The sequence below is a fragment of the Pezoporus flaviventris genome, unplaced genomic scaffold (genome assembly GCF_033815535.1).
Source record: "Pezoporus flaviventris isolate CSIRO_AGI_PZ_B2104156 unplaced genomic scaffold, CSIRO_AGI_Pfla_v1 ptg000005l, whole genome shotgun sequence".
Lineage (NCBI taxonomy): Eukaryota > Metazoa > Chordata > Aves > Psittaciformes > Psittacidae > Pezoporus > Pezoporus flaviventris.
The window spans coordinates 11,769,524-11,785,480 of NW_026892553.1; the positions used below are offsets into that span (position 1 = coordinate 11,769,524).

Here is a 15,957-nt window from a genome sequence, read left to right on the forward strand (position 1 = left end):
AAGAAAATAACATTTTTTTTAGATAAAAGTAATAGATTAACAGTACTTTGAGCAGCAACCATTTGTCATTCATGACCCTGAAAAGGCACTCAACATCTGAACATGTGAACAGAGAAGACTGATAAAACCCAGCTTAAGAAGCCTGTGGGAATCACCAGTACTGAACACTGGGGGAAACCTAACTACCACGAACAATTACAGTATAACTTGTTATTATTACTATTTATTAGAGCAGAAGTTACAAACATGGGTAAGATTCTAGGTAACGAAGGCAACATTATCACATTAATTTAGTATACTGACATGTAATAAATAAAGCATAGTAAAATGAAAGCTGAAATAATCAACGTATTTAACTTAGAATTAGTCTTCTACGTCTTGCTAAGAGACTTTGTCCAAAAGCAATAGAGTCTGTCTTCTAAACATAGCCAGCTGAATAAATAGAGATATAACTCAAGCCCCTAGGACTGCATTTTCACATTTTTACCCACATGCAGCACAAGTCCGTCAACATTTCACAATTCCTCTGAAATTACTTGTAAGCAAAGTCATACTAAAAAGCAGTCTTACTGGGTGTGCCTTCGAAATCTCATGAAACTTGTTGGGTTCCTCCCAGGGACCAGCAAACTTGCAGAAACACCTCTAGAATTCTGAATGGAAAACAAGCATTTTTCCAGGGTGGGTTTATGGGATCTATTATTTTACACAATTGAGAATAAATGTCACCCACACCTTCCAGTCCCACCATTTTAACAATCTGATTGAGGAGGCACTTCATATGCTTGCTCTAGATTTATATAGCTATGTCTTTTCCTCCTTATTTTGAAATACCGTAACTTTACCGTGTATTTACACGGTTCTCTACATTTAATCAGAGTTTAACAACCCGAGATCTCAATCTGTATCCTTTCAAATTCTTAGCAACTGGTCCATGAAAGTTTGTCTGGCCCTAGGGAAAGTTTTGGTCCTGTTACCCAAAAGGCAAAAACAAGTTCTTGTTCTGTGACACTCACTACACCAGTCAGATATTCTAACCAAAGAAATCACCTAAGCAACAAACCCCCCCACTATTTCATGTACCTTTTAATCAAAGGTCTTTCTTCTCCCACTTGTATATAAAAACTTAAGAGCTGTTACATAGTAGCTGTTCAGCATCCTCTTCTGGGCTCTGCTCCACAGAAAGTATCTGAGCAGGGGTCTGTCTGAATTATCTCAAGAGGAAATAGAGGGCATCCTCTGACATCTGCATCCATCTCTTTTCTCAACATTAATCTCCTCTCATCTCCTGTAGATAAGTATATGGAAAAGTTACTTGAAAATAGTTTGTCAAAGGTTGGTGAGAGAAAGGGTATGGGGAGAGAGCTGTAAAGTATCTGCCAACAAACTGAAAGCATAGTAAATTGTGAAAAGGCTGCAACAATAGCCAGAAATGTAGCAATCCTGAATGAACATCAGATGACTACCTATATATAGAGTCAGTAGCTTTAGACAGTAATTCCCACCCAGCTGTACCACATATTGAGCTGCCCAAAAATGTTTTTAGCTGTCTAAAGCATGTTGAATTGTTAGCACACATGTTGTTATTAACACCAGAACCACGCATCTGCCCATGACAGACACTTTGCTATCCCATTAATAGGATGAATGCTGCTCTTCAACTACACCTATGTGTAGTGTTCTAGCTTGAGAGAAGTTGCACTTTTATTTTTTATCCCATGTTTGTACTTCGTAATGCTTTTTAAAACCACCAGTCACCACTGTAAGAACTGGCAGGTTACCCCACCTGCCAGAGACCTGTTATATTCAGGCACCTTAGCTCTGGTGTTCCTCTTTCTCACCTGTTCTCTGGAGGGTCTCCTGCAGTAGTGAGCCATCACAAGGGGTAACATCTGGTGCTGCCATGGTGGTGTGAAGGGTCTTGAATTTCACTTTTTTGTGCAACATTTTCTTACATTTTCCTTGTATCTTTCTGAGCGACTCCAGCTGCACACAACTGTCCGTCTCTGAAAAGCCACATTCATCAGATAAAAGATTAGAAGAAAGCTTTTTTCTCTTTTTCTTCATTTTGCGAGCATTCCTCTCCTCTTCCCTGGACTGTATCTTGCTTTTCTGTCCTTCATGCCTCAATTTACTACTAGATCTCTTGCACGACTTCTTAAGCTTATGCTCACACTGCCTTGCCAGGCCCTGATGGACAGAATTAGAACAGAAGCTACATTTGCTGCTTTCCGTCTCTTGACCTTCCAGAGTTACATTTTTAAGGTAAACCAGTAATTTGCTTTCCCCAGCTCTTGCAGGTAAGCACCCTCTATTGCAATTGCTGTAAATTTCTTCACACCTTCTTTCTGTTCTCTTCACTGAGCTGCTACTTGCCTCTCTAAAGTAGTCAGGATCACTGATCTCTTCCAACAAATCCTTTAATTTGCAAGCACATCTACATATTTTGTATGGTACAGTACCTTCATCACTACCATCTTCTTGTTTGAATTCCTTATCATGAGTAACAGCAGTGCAATCCAAAGAATGATTCAGTTCAGCATAGGGTAAGTTACCAACAGTGAGCAAGTCATTCCTCTGCCCTTGCAACTCTTTTGCAAGCCTGCCCCCACAGGCCTTGTTTTCTAACACTGTGTTCATTGACTCAAGCTCCCCAACAGCAATCACCAGTCTACCATTATCACCACTACTACAATTTCTCTTGCTGAGATTTTGTACAGGACTCACTTCTCTGAAGTGCTGACCATGTTTGCTACTCAAGCTGATGTCAAAAGCACTACCACCACCAGATACCACTCTCTTCCACCAGGACTTGTGCGCAGTATTTTTTGGCTCTAAGCAAACACGTGCATAGTGCGGAGTCTGATAGTAGTTTAGTAAATAATGGATGAACTCATCAGTCTCGTAAACCTTTTGCTTTTTGCAAGAGTCTTCAGACACTGTCTGTGTGTGAGCTACATTCAGTGCTGGGCAGTCCCTTCCATCGAGAGGCTGGATGACCCTGCGGTCTTGCGTAACTGTAATCAGCAAAGATCCACAGCCAAAGGAGTTGCACGCATCTCTGCCAGGCTGTCCGTCAGAACGTGGGGCTGGAGAAGGGTCATTTAAAATCGTCCTGACTATATGACAAGTAGATGCATGGAAGTTACTCACATCTCCTTCCTCGCTACATAAGCTGCTACCTTTTAGGATTAGCGGGCACTTAAACTCCTCCTTATGTTTCAACTCTTTGTGCGTATGATAATGGGAGTTAATCAGTTCCTGATGTATGTCTGTTAATGCTGTTTCAGAGAAGGAATCGTCCTTCCTTACGCCCCATGAAGGATCCACTTTTTGACTTGCCAACTGCGAAACCAAGAAAATAGAAGTTTATTTACACATCACCTTCACCATTAAGAAGGCCAATGTCAGATGTTATGGGCCCTAAACTCATGTAGAATGGCAAGGGTAGCCTCTGACTTCAACTCTTAGTAAGTTATAAGCTTTCAGAAATCTTTAAGAATTGAGGAAAACATACACTTGTTAAAAGCTGCAAGCAAATTTTTCTTTGCAAATAATGAAGACAAAGCCATGTTAGCAACCCTGAGAAATGAAAACACCTGTTTTCACTTAAAACTTTTAGCCCAGAGCACTAAAATTCAAACATGAATCTGTGTGCAAAACACTCACATTTTTATCATTCCTCTGCTGACTTTCTCAGGATGTTACCTGAATCAAACTGAAATAAAACTGACAGCTTAGTGTCGGCCACAAAAGTCCTTCAGAAATACAGCTGGTGTAATCTGTGTCACTTTGTGTCACTTGTAGAACTGAGACCAAAACAACAGTGATACCATCGTTTGCATCCCCACCCCAAAACAACTTGTTTGTAATGCTGGATCAGGTCTAACAGAGCTGATATAGCCCTTCCAGACCTATTTTTCTTGAGTAATGACAAGACCTGGAACAAGCATCAAAGGCAATGTTTCTGGGTGGAAATGCACTAACTTTGCTCTTGGGGCAAGACTGAGAGCAGATTGTCACAAAACTTAGCCCTCAAGCCTTCTGAGTTTTCAGTCAGTCCCAAGGCATTCATATCAGTATCAAGACATCAAATGTCTAGTGAATTATTCAAGCTTTAATAAATACCCTCCAAAATTTAAAATACATTTTAAAATAATCTTACTTTCACATGGCTTAACAGCACTGTAAGCAGTCTGACAGCCTCCACTCTTCTCTGAGCTAGCAGGGATTTCCTTTCTTCCCATTCAGGCATATTCTCTGGCCACTGCTGTTCTTCAGCTGGTACCTTCTGCTGCTTTGGGGGATGTTTCTCATCTCCATCTATCTGCCTCTCTTCTCTCCTCTTGAGCTTAGCTTTCTTTTTCCTCTCTCGAACTTCTTTTCATCACCACGTGTTTTTCTAGGTAATTATCAATATGGGACAATTTAGATGACACTTGGTTTACAATCTGAATCCTGGGAATTGGATGCAGGTGTTTGAAGAGCTAATAATAAGCAACCAGTCACCAAGAATCCACATGTGGCTAATAAGGAATCTTGTTTGTTAAATTAACACGCTTAAAAAAACATGGCACATAGATGACATGCATCCAAGCGAGCACACATTTAGAAAGTTCTTTGCCTCTTCAAACGGTTTGTATTCTACAGTTTTCTTTATAAGCATTGCCAGGACAAGAGTCACATCAACTTTTGTCTCCAAGGACACACCTAAAAATTAATCATCTGAATGCAGTTCTTAAATTAACAAATTCCCCTACAGATTAACATGAGGGTCCCATTTAAGAGATATTACATGTCCATTACTGCTGAGCAGCACTTACACAGGGTCAAGGCCTTTTCTGCTCCTCACCCAACCCCACCAGCAAGGAGGCTGGGGGTGCATCAGGACCTGGGAGGGGACACAGTGGAACAGCTGACCCTGACTGACCCCAGGGATATCCCAGACCATGTGGCATCATGCTCAGCATGGGAAGCTGGGGGAGAAGGAAGAAGGGGGGACATTGGGAGTGATGGTGTTTGTCTTCCCAAGTCACTGTTATGTGTGACAGAGCCCTGCTGTTCTGGGGATGGCTGAACACCTGCCTGACCATGGGAAGTGATGAATGAATTCCTTCTCTGGCTTTGCCTGAGTGCAGCTTTTGCTGTACCCATTAAACTGTCTTTCTCAAGTAGGAGTTTTCTCATTTTTTGCCCTTCCAATTCTCTCCCCCACCACACTGTGGGGGGAAGAAGCCAGTGGCTGTTGCAGGACTTAGTTGCCAGCTGGGGTTAAACCATGACAAGCTGTCACTACTGTCTGGAAACCTTACCCTGGAGAAAGCAGATCTACCAAACAATCAACATGCTACACCACAGAAAACTCCAGAAAATTCAAAGAACAAAGTGTTCACGCAATAAAAGTGTTTAAAAGTATTTTTTGGAAGTTTGGACCTTCAGGTCAGCTGGGAGGCACCTAGAAATGTACATCATGCTCATTTTTCTTCAGGACATAAAGACATTCATTTGTGGTGTTGCAGCATAGAGCAATACAAACGGCCCACATGCAGAATCTTCAGCAATCATGCCTATGGGCAACTTGAGAGCAAAAGCTCTCTGATCTCACTCCAGGCCCACAGAATCACAGAACAACCCAGACCGAAAGGGACCTCAGGGTGTCCCTAGTCCAACCTTCCTCATAAGCCAGACCCCTCCATCTGATGCCTTACACACACAATCATTATAATACTTTTGTTTCCAACAGGAATACATTTAAAAACTGTATAGTATCACTTCAAGTTCTCCAACTCCCATTTCCTCAAAGCCTGATTTTTTACAGTGGCCACTCCTGGATTTTACTTGGCATAAGATAGTGTAACAAATCTCAAGAAAATGGGACAGCCTCTGAAAACACACTCTCACCTTTCAACCCCGTGTCTTTTCCCCCCTTTTCCGAACGTGCTCCTGTTCTTGCAGCTTTAGTTTTTCCAGGCTTCTCTTTCTTATGGCTCCTTCACTAAAATGCCTGGTACCAAAAGTCACCTGTCACAGAAGAAGCAGAATCAGACTTAGCATTCCAGCTTGCCATGTGTTTATACAAACACAGACAACCTGCTGAGCAAATGAGACACCCCAGCCTGCTACCAAAATACTACTGCACTCATGAGAATACCTCTCTCCACCCTGACATACTAGAACACCTCTTCTGGACACTGAATTGGCAATCGAGCTCAAACACCCTGCTTCCAAATGTCTCCTCATGCTGTGACATAAGTAGCTCACAATCTGACATCATACCAAACATGTTCCTGGCAAGCTCTTCAGGGGACTCAAAGTTCAGTATGTTCAGCAGACCATTCCTGTCTGCAGGACTCAGACAGTTCTGCCAAAACTAGTTCACCAGCTCTTACAGCAGTATCTTTTGGATCAAATCCTTGCCTTCTTGCTTAAAAATTGATAAATTCTGTTGATGTGTACTGCATTTAACCGGCTTCAAATGCCCAGTTGTGACCACACTAAAAGAAAACAGGCAAACTGCATCAAGGTGTATTCACACTGAAAAAATAGGTAATACGAAGCATTATTTCCAGCATAGAGGGTAGCATTTTCGGGTCACAGTTTAGAAATTACCTGCTGTGAAAAAACAGCAAACCAGGGTCCTCTCAAGTACTTACAGAGGTAAACTATTAGGTGCTGAAATCAAGCTTCCAGATTGCAACTTTTCTCTTGTAATTCCAGGCTATGCATAGCACTTAAATGTGTTCATCGCTCAACATACTCAAGCAAAAAGGTACAGAGAAAAGAAAGGGTAACCCTTACTAGCTAAGAACCACATAATTAGGGCAGCTGCTGCACCTACTTCATGTTAAACAATCAGAAGCCAAGGATCTGTCCAGGAGCCTTCACCAGCTCCAGAGATCATCTCTCAATTTCACTGCCAACCACACCAGAAATATTTACAACTTTAAGCTTACCCACACCAATTTTTCAGGAAATCAAAACAGTAAAATGCTCTTTTTTGATTAAAGGACTTAAGTTCAGGTACATGAATATATCAGTATCCCTATACCCAGTACAGACAGGATAATCATAACAGTTTTTTTCCCCCCTCACATGCTTAAGCATCAACAAACTTTACAGAGCAGCTTCCCCTGTTAGCAAAGACTTCTCGGGCCTAACTTCAAGTTAAAAAGAGCAGAAGTTGGCAAACCACCATCTGCACCAGTTTCTTCCACAAAATCTCAGCAGCTAGTTTCTAATAAAGGTTAGTATATTTTAATGCTGTCCATATGCTGTAATTTTCTTTCTTTTTAGCCACCATTTAAACATAAATAACAGACTAAACCAAAAGAGAAAAAAAGAAGATACATATACATAGAGAACTTCAGGAGTGCCATATTAAAGCTTCCTCTGAAGCAACATGGAAAAAAGTCCATAAGGTGGTTGTCACAGGTTATAAACTATGCTGCCATTACATAAAAATATCTGTCTGCCTTCAATATAGGAATCTGCACAGGAAGACAAGTGCAGTGGAAGAAGCTGTCTGGTAAAAGAGGGTGACTACACTTTATTCAGAATGATAAAGGAAAAAAATATCCAACACTTATGTACTGAAGGAAAAGCTAGTGTAATTAAACAGAAAGAAGAAAAACAAAACAGTAATCACTGGAAGCAACAGCGTACAGCACAGACTGCAGCACGTAATTGTCCCTGTTAAGGAACCATTGCCAAATTCACTCAGAATTAACCACAACTTTGTCAGGAAAGGCTGAGTATCTCCGGGTTAATTTCTGAACACAGCCATGTATGCAGACAGATGCATTTTCAGTATCTCACATAAGCAAAGCAATTACACCCAGAGTACTGATTACAAAACTGGAAAAATGAGTAGCCCCTAGAGCCCTTCCTGCCCACCGCGAGTTAAGGTAAAGAGCTTCCTAAAGCTATCTGTAATGTATCAACTACACTTTTTCTGTCACACTAAGATCTGAGGTGCAGCATGTTAAAACATCCAGGATACTGATGCTGAAACCTGCAGCTGGTGTACCCACCCAAAAGTTTGTTCTGTTTTGCAAGTACAGCTTCTATCAAAACAACAGATATCACCCTGCCCTTGCAAATCTTTGTTCACGTACATCCTTACACCACCATGGCTGCAACCATATTCCTACTACTGCAAGAAGTCACCTAAAAGTAAGCCCAAAGGTGTCTTCATGTTGCCAAGTAAGCTACAGTGGTTTGCCAGTGCAGACCATTATCCTTGCTCCTCCCTACTCTTTTTCACAGCCAGGAGCTCTTCAAGCATCAGAAATGCATTTCTCATCACATAACTGTGTACAAAGCACAGAATTATTTACTGGCTGATCCACTGGGTGGCTGCTCAGCAGCATGGCCTTTTGGAATCAATCCTGACATACTAATAAGCTGTTTACTTTGGAGTCAGCTGTTCCAACTGACAAACCACCAGGAACTTGACATTCAACCCCTTTACCTAATTATTATTTCCTTTTAGCTATTCTGCCACAGTTATAACATCAGAACACACTTGCCCTTGCACTATGGTTTACTATGCTAACTGTAGGCTGAACTGTACCATGCCACCTGCATGCCTTTTTCTGTGATCATCTGCTCTGATAACCCTGATACATACTCAAAACAAAACAAAACAAGGGTGTTACTTAAATGGATAAAGGGGAATCAAAGTACTGACCTGGGACTCCACAGATGTGTGATCAACTCCCAGCTCTGCTGAGGAATTCCTGTGAAACCCAGTAACTTCCTATATCTCAGGGGCCTAAAATAACATAGTATTTTAGAACAGATTCAAGCTGATCAGGACCACAACAGGCCATCAGATCACTTACTCTGGCCTGTGCTAACTGTATTGAACTGAAGCTCCTCCTCCAGAAAGGAACCTGACTCTGGCTGAAGGCACAGTATGAACCTGCCACTTGCCATAGGCAATTTGTTCCATTCCTTACTCCTTTGCTGTTGGAAATGGAAGCAACTTCCAGATACTATTTCGTCATAAGCCTTCCTCTACCAGATTCACATCCTTTTAACATCTTTTTTACAGGTTTGGTGTGTACGTGTATGTATGTATTCCTCTTACATGTTATAATCCATGTGCCTCTCAGTCACCTTTCTTACATAAAATATACAGCTTGAGCTCTTTGAGAGATCACTCACTGTCCCCTCCTTCACTGAAAGCCATTCCTTCAGCCCCCAAGTAGCTTTTGTTGTAATATTCTAACACTCGCCAAGGCGAAACAACCCCAAATGCACACACAGCACTAATTTGATCAGCACCATTCACAGCAAATTGACTCTTTTAAGGCTACTTTCAATCATCATTTAAACATCCCCACAACCCAAGCTGCTGCTAATGTACAATAAGCCTTTAGTAGGCTTAAAGAAAACCACAAGGATAAACCTAAAATGTTTTTTCTAAATAGCTGCATGATCCTTTTTGCATTGACTGAATTATCTTAGAACACCCTAAAACATGTCACACAAGTGAATAGTTCAAAACAAAATTACACTTTGAGAAAACCATGTAGCACATATGAGCAAAATGCAAACAGTGACAATAACTGGATCCAAAGGCGCCCCTCACACCTGCTCACAGTACCACCAGCTGAAACAGCTCTTACCATCTTCAGTTCCCCCTCTGGTCACTCATACCAGGCCCTGGGCCATCACAACTGTTTCTGAGCCCACACCATCAGCCAGGTCAGGGAACAGATCTAACCTGGAGAAAACACAAATAAATCTCATTTAGCCCGGTTACTTCTCAGGCAGTTGTTTACCTGCCCTCATACACAGCGCAGCCCTGAGCAGCTCCACCAGCGGAGCCAAAGGGGAGCTTAAGGCAGAGGAAATACTTTAATTCCACAGAGGCGGGTATGCAAGAGCACCTACAAGCAAGCAGCAATGTGGCAAGTGTTATGTACTGATCCACAGCAGCAGAAAGAGCTTTCCACACAGGGGAAAAAGCATTTACCATAAAGAGTCACTTGGAGAAGTTTAAACAAGAGTTTTAAACAGATTTCTCAAGAGACAGCACTAATTTATTCAGTTTACTCTGTGTAAAATTAAATGAACAGGACAGGTGATCAGAAGTGCTGCTGTTCACGCAAATATCACAATAAAGGGGCGTTTTCAAGCAAACGCTCCTCACGCCGCTGCTTCATGCTGCGTTTTGAGGTGGGGATAAAGAAAACGCAAACCAACCCCATCTCAATGGACGCCACCGCCAAAAGGCCGCGCTCCCCCTGCTCGGGGGGAAAAGGCCCGACCTCCGGCACCAGACCCCCGAGACCAGGCCAGGAACCCGCGGGCCCAGGAACCCGCGGCCCAGGGAGGGGGTGACGCTCCTCCCAACGCAGCCCCGGCAGCCAAGAGGGGAGCACGGCAGGGCCGCGGGCTCCGGGATGCTGCCGGGAACCGCTCCACCCCCCGGAGCCCCAGCGGCCGCGGGCTTGGCCCGCCCGGCAGGGAGGTGACCGGCAGCCCTGCGACCTCGGCCCCTTCCCCACAGGGGCCGCTCCCCGGCGCCCCCCAGCACCCTCCTGCTGCGGCTGCTTCCCCCGAAGGAGCGGGGCACCGAGCCGGGCCACCCGCCCTAAGGCGCCTCCAGCAGCGGCGGGTGCCCTCCGCCAGCAACACCCCACTCCCGCAGGCCGCAGGGGCCCGGCTCCCCTTACCCCTCCGGCCGCCGCCGCCGCCACCACCACCGCTCCCGACCACCCGGCGCTCTTCCCGCCGCCACCCCGAGGCGGAGCGCGGCGACGGACCCGCCCCTAGGGCGCGGCTCGGCAGCGCCCTCTCCTCCCGCCGCCCGGCGCGGGGCCAGGCCCGGCTGCTCGCCTCGACCCCAGCCCTGAGGGGCGCTGCCGCCGTGGGGGCCATTTCTTAGTGGCCAGAGCGCGGGGAAGGGGCGGCGCAGGTGGCGCGGCTGTGCGGCGTGTGGGCGCTTCGCGTGTTCCTAACGAGTCATAAAGCGGGACAAGGTGGAGCCCCAGGAGGTGGCAGCGGCTTCCTGCCCTGCATGCCCACCTTTGACTGGAGCCTGCCTGCTACCAGGTATCTTTGGCCTGTGGTCACTGTGTTGGGTAAAGAAAACCGCAGTTACTTCCTCAGCAGTTGCCTAGTTCAGGCAGGGTGAAGGCGGTGACATGATACCATGTTTGTCTTGTAATAAAGGTAGCTCATCCACCACTACTTCATATGAGAAGTATGTGTGTGAGGATTAATTTCAGCTTTTCCCTGGTTTAGCATACGTGTTTAAGCAATGGAAATGCAGCACATCTGTCTCTTGGTTGTACAGCATTCAGCTCCCTGCAGCGCAGCAGCTCTCCAGGTGTCAGTGCCTCACCAGCACACCGCAGAAGGTACTGTCCACACTTTGCAGTACTTCTTTACTTCAGAAACAGACACCTTATTTCGCCTGTTGTGGTAGTACGGCTGTAACTGTGATGGTCGATGATTGTAGGATGCACACGAGGTTGGGGCTGCCGGCAGAGGTGTGTACCAAGCACCTCTTTATCTCAAGTGATCTAATTGCTATGTATGCAATTACAATCTGAGAACAATCGTTACCTGTTTCTTTAGTCTGCAAGACTATTTCTGTTACAACTTTGTGTGCAAAAAGCGTGTATGTGTTTTCTCACTATACAAGTTGATACCATAAAGATACTGCCTTTCCCTACAAATGTTTTTTTGGATCTAGTTGTCTTCTCCACAGTTGTTGGTTCTCCTTGAATTGGGAAGGTTTTCTAGGAGTTTATTATACACTGACATCTGTTTGCAATTTTCATCTTAAAATATAAAGCTGTGTTTTGATGGTACAAGAGGTTAAACTGAAAGATACTGTCTCTAAGTTATGGGATTTTTTGTTTTCCATTTTATGTATATTTTTCCAAAGCCAAACAGGCAAAGTAGAATTTGAGATCAGTTTGCAGCTGCAGGGTCATTATATCCATCTGCTCTGGATCTGCTGTTTTTCTGAAGATGCAATAGGCTGAGAAACTTCAATGGTTTAACTCTTCAATAAGAAGTTTAAGGTAGCTGTTTCAATATCTGAAAGTGGGGTACAGAAATAAAAGATAAGACACACACCCACTAGTTTAGGAGACAGTGCTGTTAATATTTTGTTTTTCCTATAATGAGAAGGGTTATACAAAAAGTACATTTCCATTTCTATTTCCATTGGGAACTATTTTGTAATAATGAAATGACAAACAATGAGTTTAACTTTTCTTTTGTACAGAGCTCTGTTAAAACTCTTGTCAGAAATACCTATGATTTTCTTGTTGCCAGTGAAGTGGTTTTGAGGCTTTTGGTTTCATTTTCTTAGGCTTATGACTGGCATAAGAATGCTGTCTTCCTTTTTAAGCACAATGTGTTCCAACCCAATGTTATCACACCTTGGTACCTCTGCTACCAGAGGTACTATCCGATACAGAGAAGTAAAAAAACTCATACTGTGCCTTTTGGTTGCAGAAATAAATCCCAACAATTTTGTACTAGTGATTAAGCAAATAATATGTAAATATATTCTGTATTTCAGAGAGCAAACTACTGGAAACTGAAGTGTTTTGCAATTGTGGAATATCCTTTTTCTTAGGATTGAGCACATTGCTGGAGTAGTGAGTTATGCTGCAAATGAGCAAGTTGTATTTCCCCTGGCAAAGGAGACAGGGAAAGCTGATGTTAAGCAGATCACTCTGGCAACATTCTCATGTTGAGAAGTGCTATGTCATATTATTTAAGAGGTCTGCATCCAAAACTGATGAAAGGATTATTCACTTTTACACAGTGGATGAAGGAACTGATTCACTTTTACACAATGAACTGTGGAAATCATTGCTGAAAAAAGAATATGGGAGACTGAGCACCTTTCTGCAGAAGTGGATTGGATGTTTATACAGGCAATGAGAAAATACAGAGTTGTTCTGCAGATACAATTTTGAGCCAGTATTAGCTATCTCGGTTTATGCAAAAGATACAATGTCTGAGACATTGAATGGCATAATTATCCCACATCTCCCTCTTGCAGAATAGTTTCACTTTTCTCAGCGGCCTGCAATCTTCTAGGCTTCATCCCATCTGTTACCTACCTAGACTGTACAGACCCTATATTATCTCTACTCCTACAAAAACTTTCTTCTTAAAAGTGAACAGCAAGGAAAGGTGAAACCCTACCTGCACAACTCATGTGATGTCTTCGAAAATAAGTTTAGGCAAAACTGGTGCAAAGGACTCTGCAGAACCAGCTCATTTGTTTATTCTGGGTTTATTCTAATTTAACTAAAGTGGATTTGAGGTAAATCAACTTTAATTCACAGGCGTGTTGACACAGATATTGCACCATCATAACTGACTGCATGTCAATTGGGTTTGATTTGAAGCCTGGCAACCCATGCATGTAAACAAGCTTTGCCTGGGAGCTTCAGGAACAGGCTGAGGAGGAGGGGGGTTGAAAGAAGCTTTGGGCATGAAGCATGTTTAAGTACGTGCAAGTAAGAACCTTGGCTATGGTTCTGCCTGTGGTTCGGTAATGTCATTCCAGGAATTATGTCTGGATGCTGCATACTGCTCAAGTAATTTAAAAGCTGAAATGACTTTCCATATTGAAACTATTGTCTCCCTACTTTAGATTGTACAATCTATAGGAAAAAAATCAAACCTCCATCTTGCATTTAACGTTGCAATAGAACACCAAGAACTATTCCAAGGGACATTAGGAAACTTGCATAGTTTTGTTACATAAATAACAATGATACAACCTTCCTTGTTGCAGATAGCTGTCTTTGCAAGTTTGGCTCATGAAACTAATCTGTGCACTGCTGAAATATTCTTTCCCTAGAGCTGATATGATCAGTTACTGAATGAGAAGTAGCTTAGCTCCACAACCACTTTCTGAATGTGGAAACACCTGAATGATGGGCTGAATACTGCCATCCACTGGCTGGCTGCATGGAAAATCTGTTCAACTTGCATTTCATTAAGGCAATATTAAAAAGTACCTTGTGGTGTTTTGTTTTGTTTTGTTTTGTTTTTACTATGTTTAACTTTCCTGCCAGGTCTTTCTAATCAGCCTGTACGATGGTGGGTTTAATCTACAACAAGGTTACCTCAAATACTTTGTATATACATGGGTGTTTGGTAGGTTTTGGCTGTTAGGAGAATTAATCTCCATAACATAAGCTGTCCTGCCAGACAGGCAAGGACATTCTGCAGTTTCTTTATAAAGAAAGTCCAGAATACACAATTCTTCTTAATATAATTTGGTTTATAGTATTCCTGAGCTATGGTTAGAATGTGTGTCAACAGCATTAATTCTAGCATGAGCTCTTTGTTGTAGACACGGAGAGATTGAAGAAGTTTCTTGGTGGCTTCCGTTTTCTAAAGTCTGCTTTAAAACCAGCAAAGCCAGCTAGCACTGTGCATTGCTCTTAGTACAGAAGGGCAGGCTTGTGATTAAGTCACAGGAAAGGAACTGTAACGTTCTATTTCTGGCTTGGTAGCAGACGTCCTGGGTTGTCACAGGCAGATCTGCTAATTCTCACTATTGGTCATTGGACAATGCAACTGCTCGTTGGAGTGGCTTTTCCTCCCACCACCAGTGAAGGAATGGACCCTGAGCATTTTGTTGCCCTGGAAGTCTCCAACAAATGTCCTGGAAAGCAGAGGCAACTGAACACCTCTGAGTAGTGCTAAATCTAGAGCTTTTCTAACTTGTATGTGGGGATGGCATGGGCTGAAGTGTAGGTTTTTTGACAGCTTTGTGCATTCTCCCTCCTTGACCTCAGAAGTTTCCTGTGAGACTTTAAACACATTCTTGTTAGGTACTGACATGTTTGAGGAAGACAGGGTCAGAGCAGAATGGAATTTAATTTGACATTTAAAGAGTCAGCAAGCTCTGACACCACTTTACTAATAAAACCAGCGTGTGGCAGATTTCGGTGCTGTGCCTGATCCTGATGTTAGCCACAACTATATTATCCTGAAGCAACTCATTGATAGTGACCAAACTACTTGCAGAGATTAAAAAAAAACCCACCCCAAAACCCCACCAAAACCAATCCAGAACTTGATGTTCTCCTTACAAGGGTGTCTGAGACATTTAAAAGATGGCATGAGTGCTTAAAAGCCATATAGTAATGTGGGATGATGCCAGTGTAGGAATCTAGTAGCTACTTTAAAGACACTATACATTGTTCTGTATTAACTGCAACTATGCAAGACAAAGTATAAAGAAATGCACAGGTATCTTCTAGTAAATAAAAGTGATTTCAGAGTAGTTCGTACAAAGGACTCACCTGCATAAGATGTATGTTCAATGACATTTAGTCTCCAACTATAATAAAAACATATTTTTATATGAATAACAAAAGCAGCAAAAGAAAATCAGTTCCCTCAGAGGATTCACTTGCTCTGGTTGTTTCTGCAGTGCTAGCTTGTGAGGTACAGGAAACTAAGTAGAGCATAAACAATGTAAATTTGACTGGGCTGTCAGGAAAGATGCAATTTCCAGTGTTATTTTTTAGTACTCTTAGTTCCTGCTAGTAACACTCTGTTATTTAATATTGGGTTTATTATTATCATTTTAATGACTGGTTTTATTTTGGCAGGTGCCTTTACACAAGAGAAAAAATAACAGGCAAACTCACCCCAACCACCATCTCTTCCATGGTTTAGATTGTGCCGCAGAAGGCCAACATTATCTGCTGATTCATTTTATCAGCCAGAACATGTACACAAAAACTCAGCCAAAAATGAGAAATGGAAATGGGAAGACTGAGTGGAAAAAAACTGTGCTCAGGAAGAATCTTGAGGTTTGTCTTGTGCAGATGAGCAAGAAACACAAACCCCTAGAACAAATATCACCCTTTTATGGTTAGAAGTCTTCTGTTTCCAAGCAGTATTAACGTATACAGAAGTTTATACCCATTCACTGTTGAAGTTTATATCCAT

At 42.7% G+C, this 15,957-nt stretch overlaps 1 protein-coding gene and 1 long non-coding RNA gene across 4 annotated transcripts; one reads left to right on the top strand and one right to left on the bottom strand.

The window, feature by feature from the left end:
• Positions 1 to 207: 207 nt before the first annotated feature.
• Positions 208 to 9,727, bottom strand: LOC133265456 (A-kinase anchor protein 17B-like). Of its 2 annotated transcripts, none has more exons than XM_061446000.1 (5): positions 9,630 to 9,727; positions 5,899 to 6,018; positions 4,163 to 4,399; positions 1,839 to 3,342; positions 208 to 1,285 (listed from the first exon to the last, which is right to left on the bottom strand). In XM_061446000.1, exons 3-5 carry the CDS (start codon positions 4,250 to 4,252, stop codon positions 1,149 to 1,151), a joined length of 1,731 nt encoding a protein of 576 aa, XP_061301984.1. In that variant the 5' UTR covers positions 4,253 to 4,399; positions 5,899 to 6,018; positions 9,630 to 9,727; the 3' UTR covers positions 208 to 1,148. The 2 variants fall into 2 exon arrangements, with proteins under 2 accessions (XP_061301984.1, XP_061301985.1); XM_061446001.1 differs by lacking the exon at positions 9,630 to 9,727 and adding an exon at positions 8,687 to 8,772.
• A 1,297-nt stretch (positions 9,728 to 11,024) lies between these two features.
• Positions 11,025 to 15,854, top strand: LOC133265485 (uncharacterized). 2 transcript variants are annotated; one of them, XR_009741965.1, is made up of 3 exons: positions 11,025 to 11,061; positions 13,847 to 14,009; positions 15,632 to 15,854. It is a non-coding gene; the product is annotated as an uncharacterized LOC133265485 (long non-coding RNA). The 2 variants fall into 2 exon arrangements; XR_009741966.1 differs by lacking the exon at positions 11,025 to 11,061 and adding an exon at positions 13,000 to 13,170.
• The last annotated feature ends 103 nt before the right edge of the window (positions 15,855 to 15,957 follow it).

Excerpts from the sequence above, each read along its gene's own strand:
- LOC133265456 (XM_061446000.1), bottom strand. The coding sequence starts at position 4,252 with ATGCCTGAATGGGAAGAAAGGAAATCCCTGCTAGCTCAGAGAAGAGTG. Across the intron at positions 3,343-4,162 it reads TGCTGTTAAGCCATGTGAAA|TTGGCAAGTCAAAAAGTGGA; the intron begins GTAAGATTATTT and ends TTGGTTTCGCAG. Across the intron at positions 1,286-1,838 it reads GGAGACCCTCCAGAGAACAG|GAGATGAGAGGAGATTAATG; the intron begins GTGAGAAAGAGG and ends ACTTATCTACAG.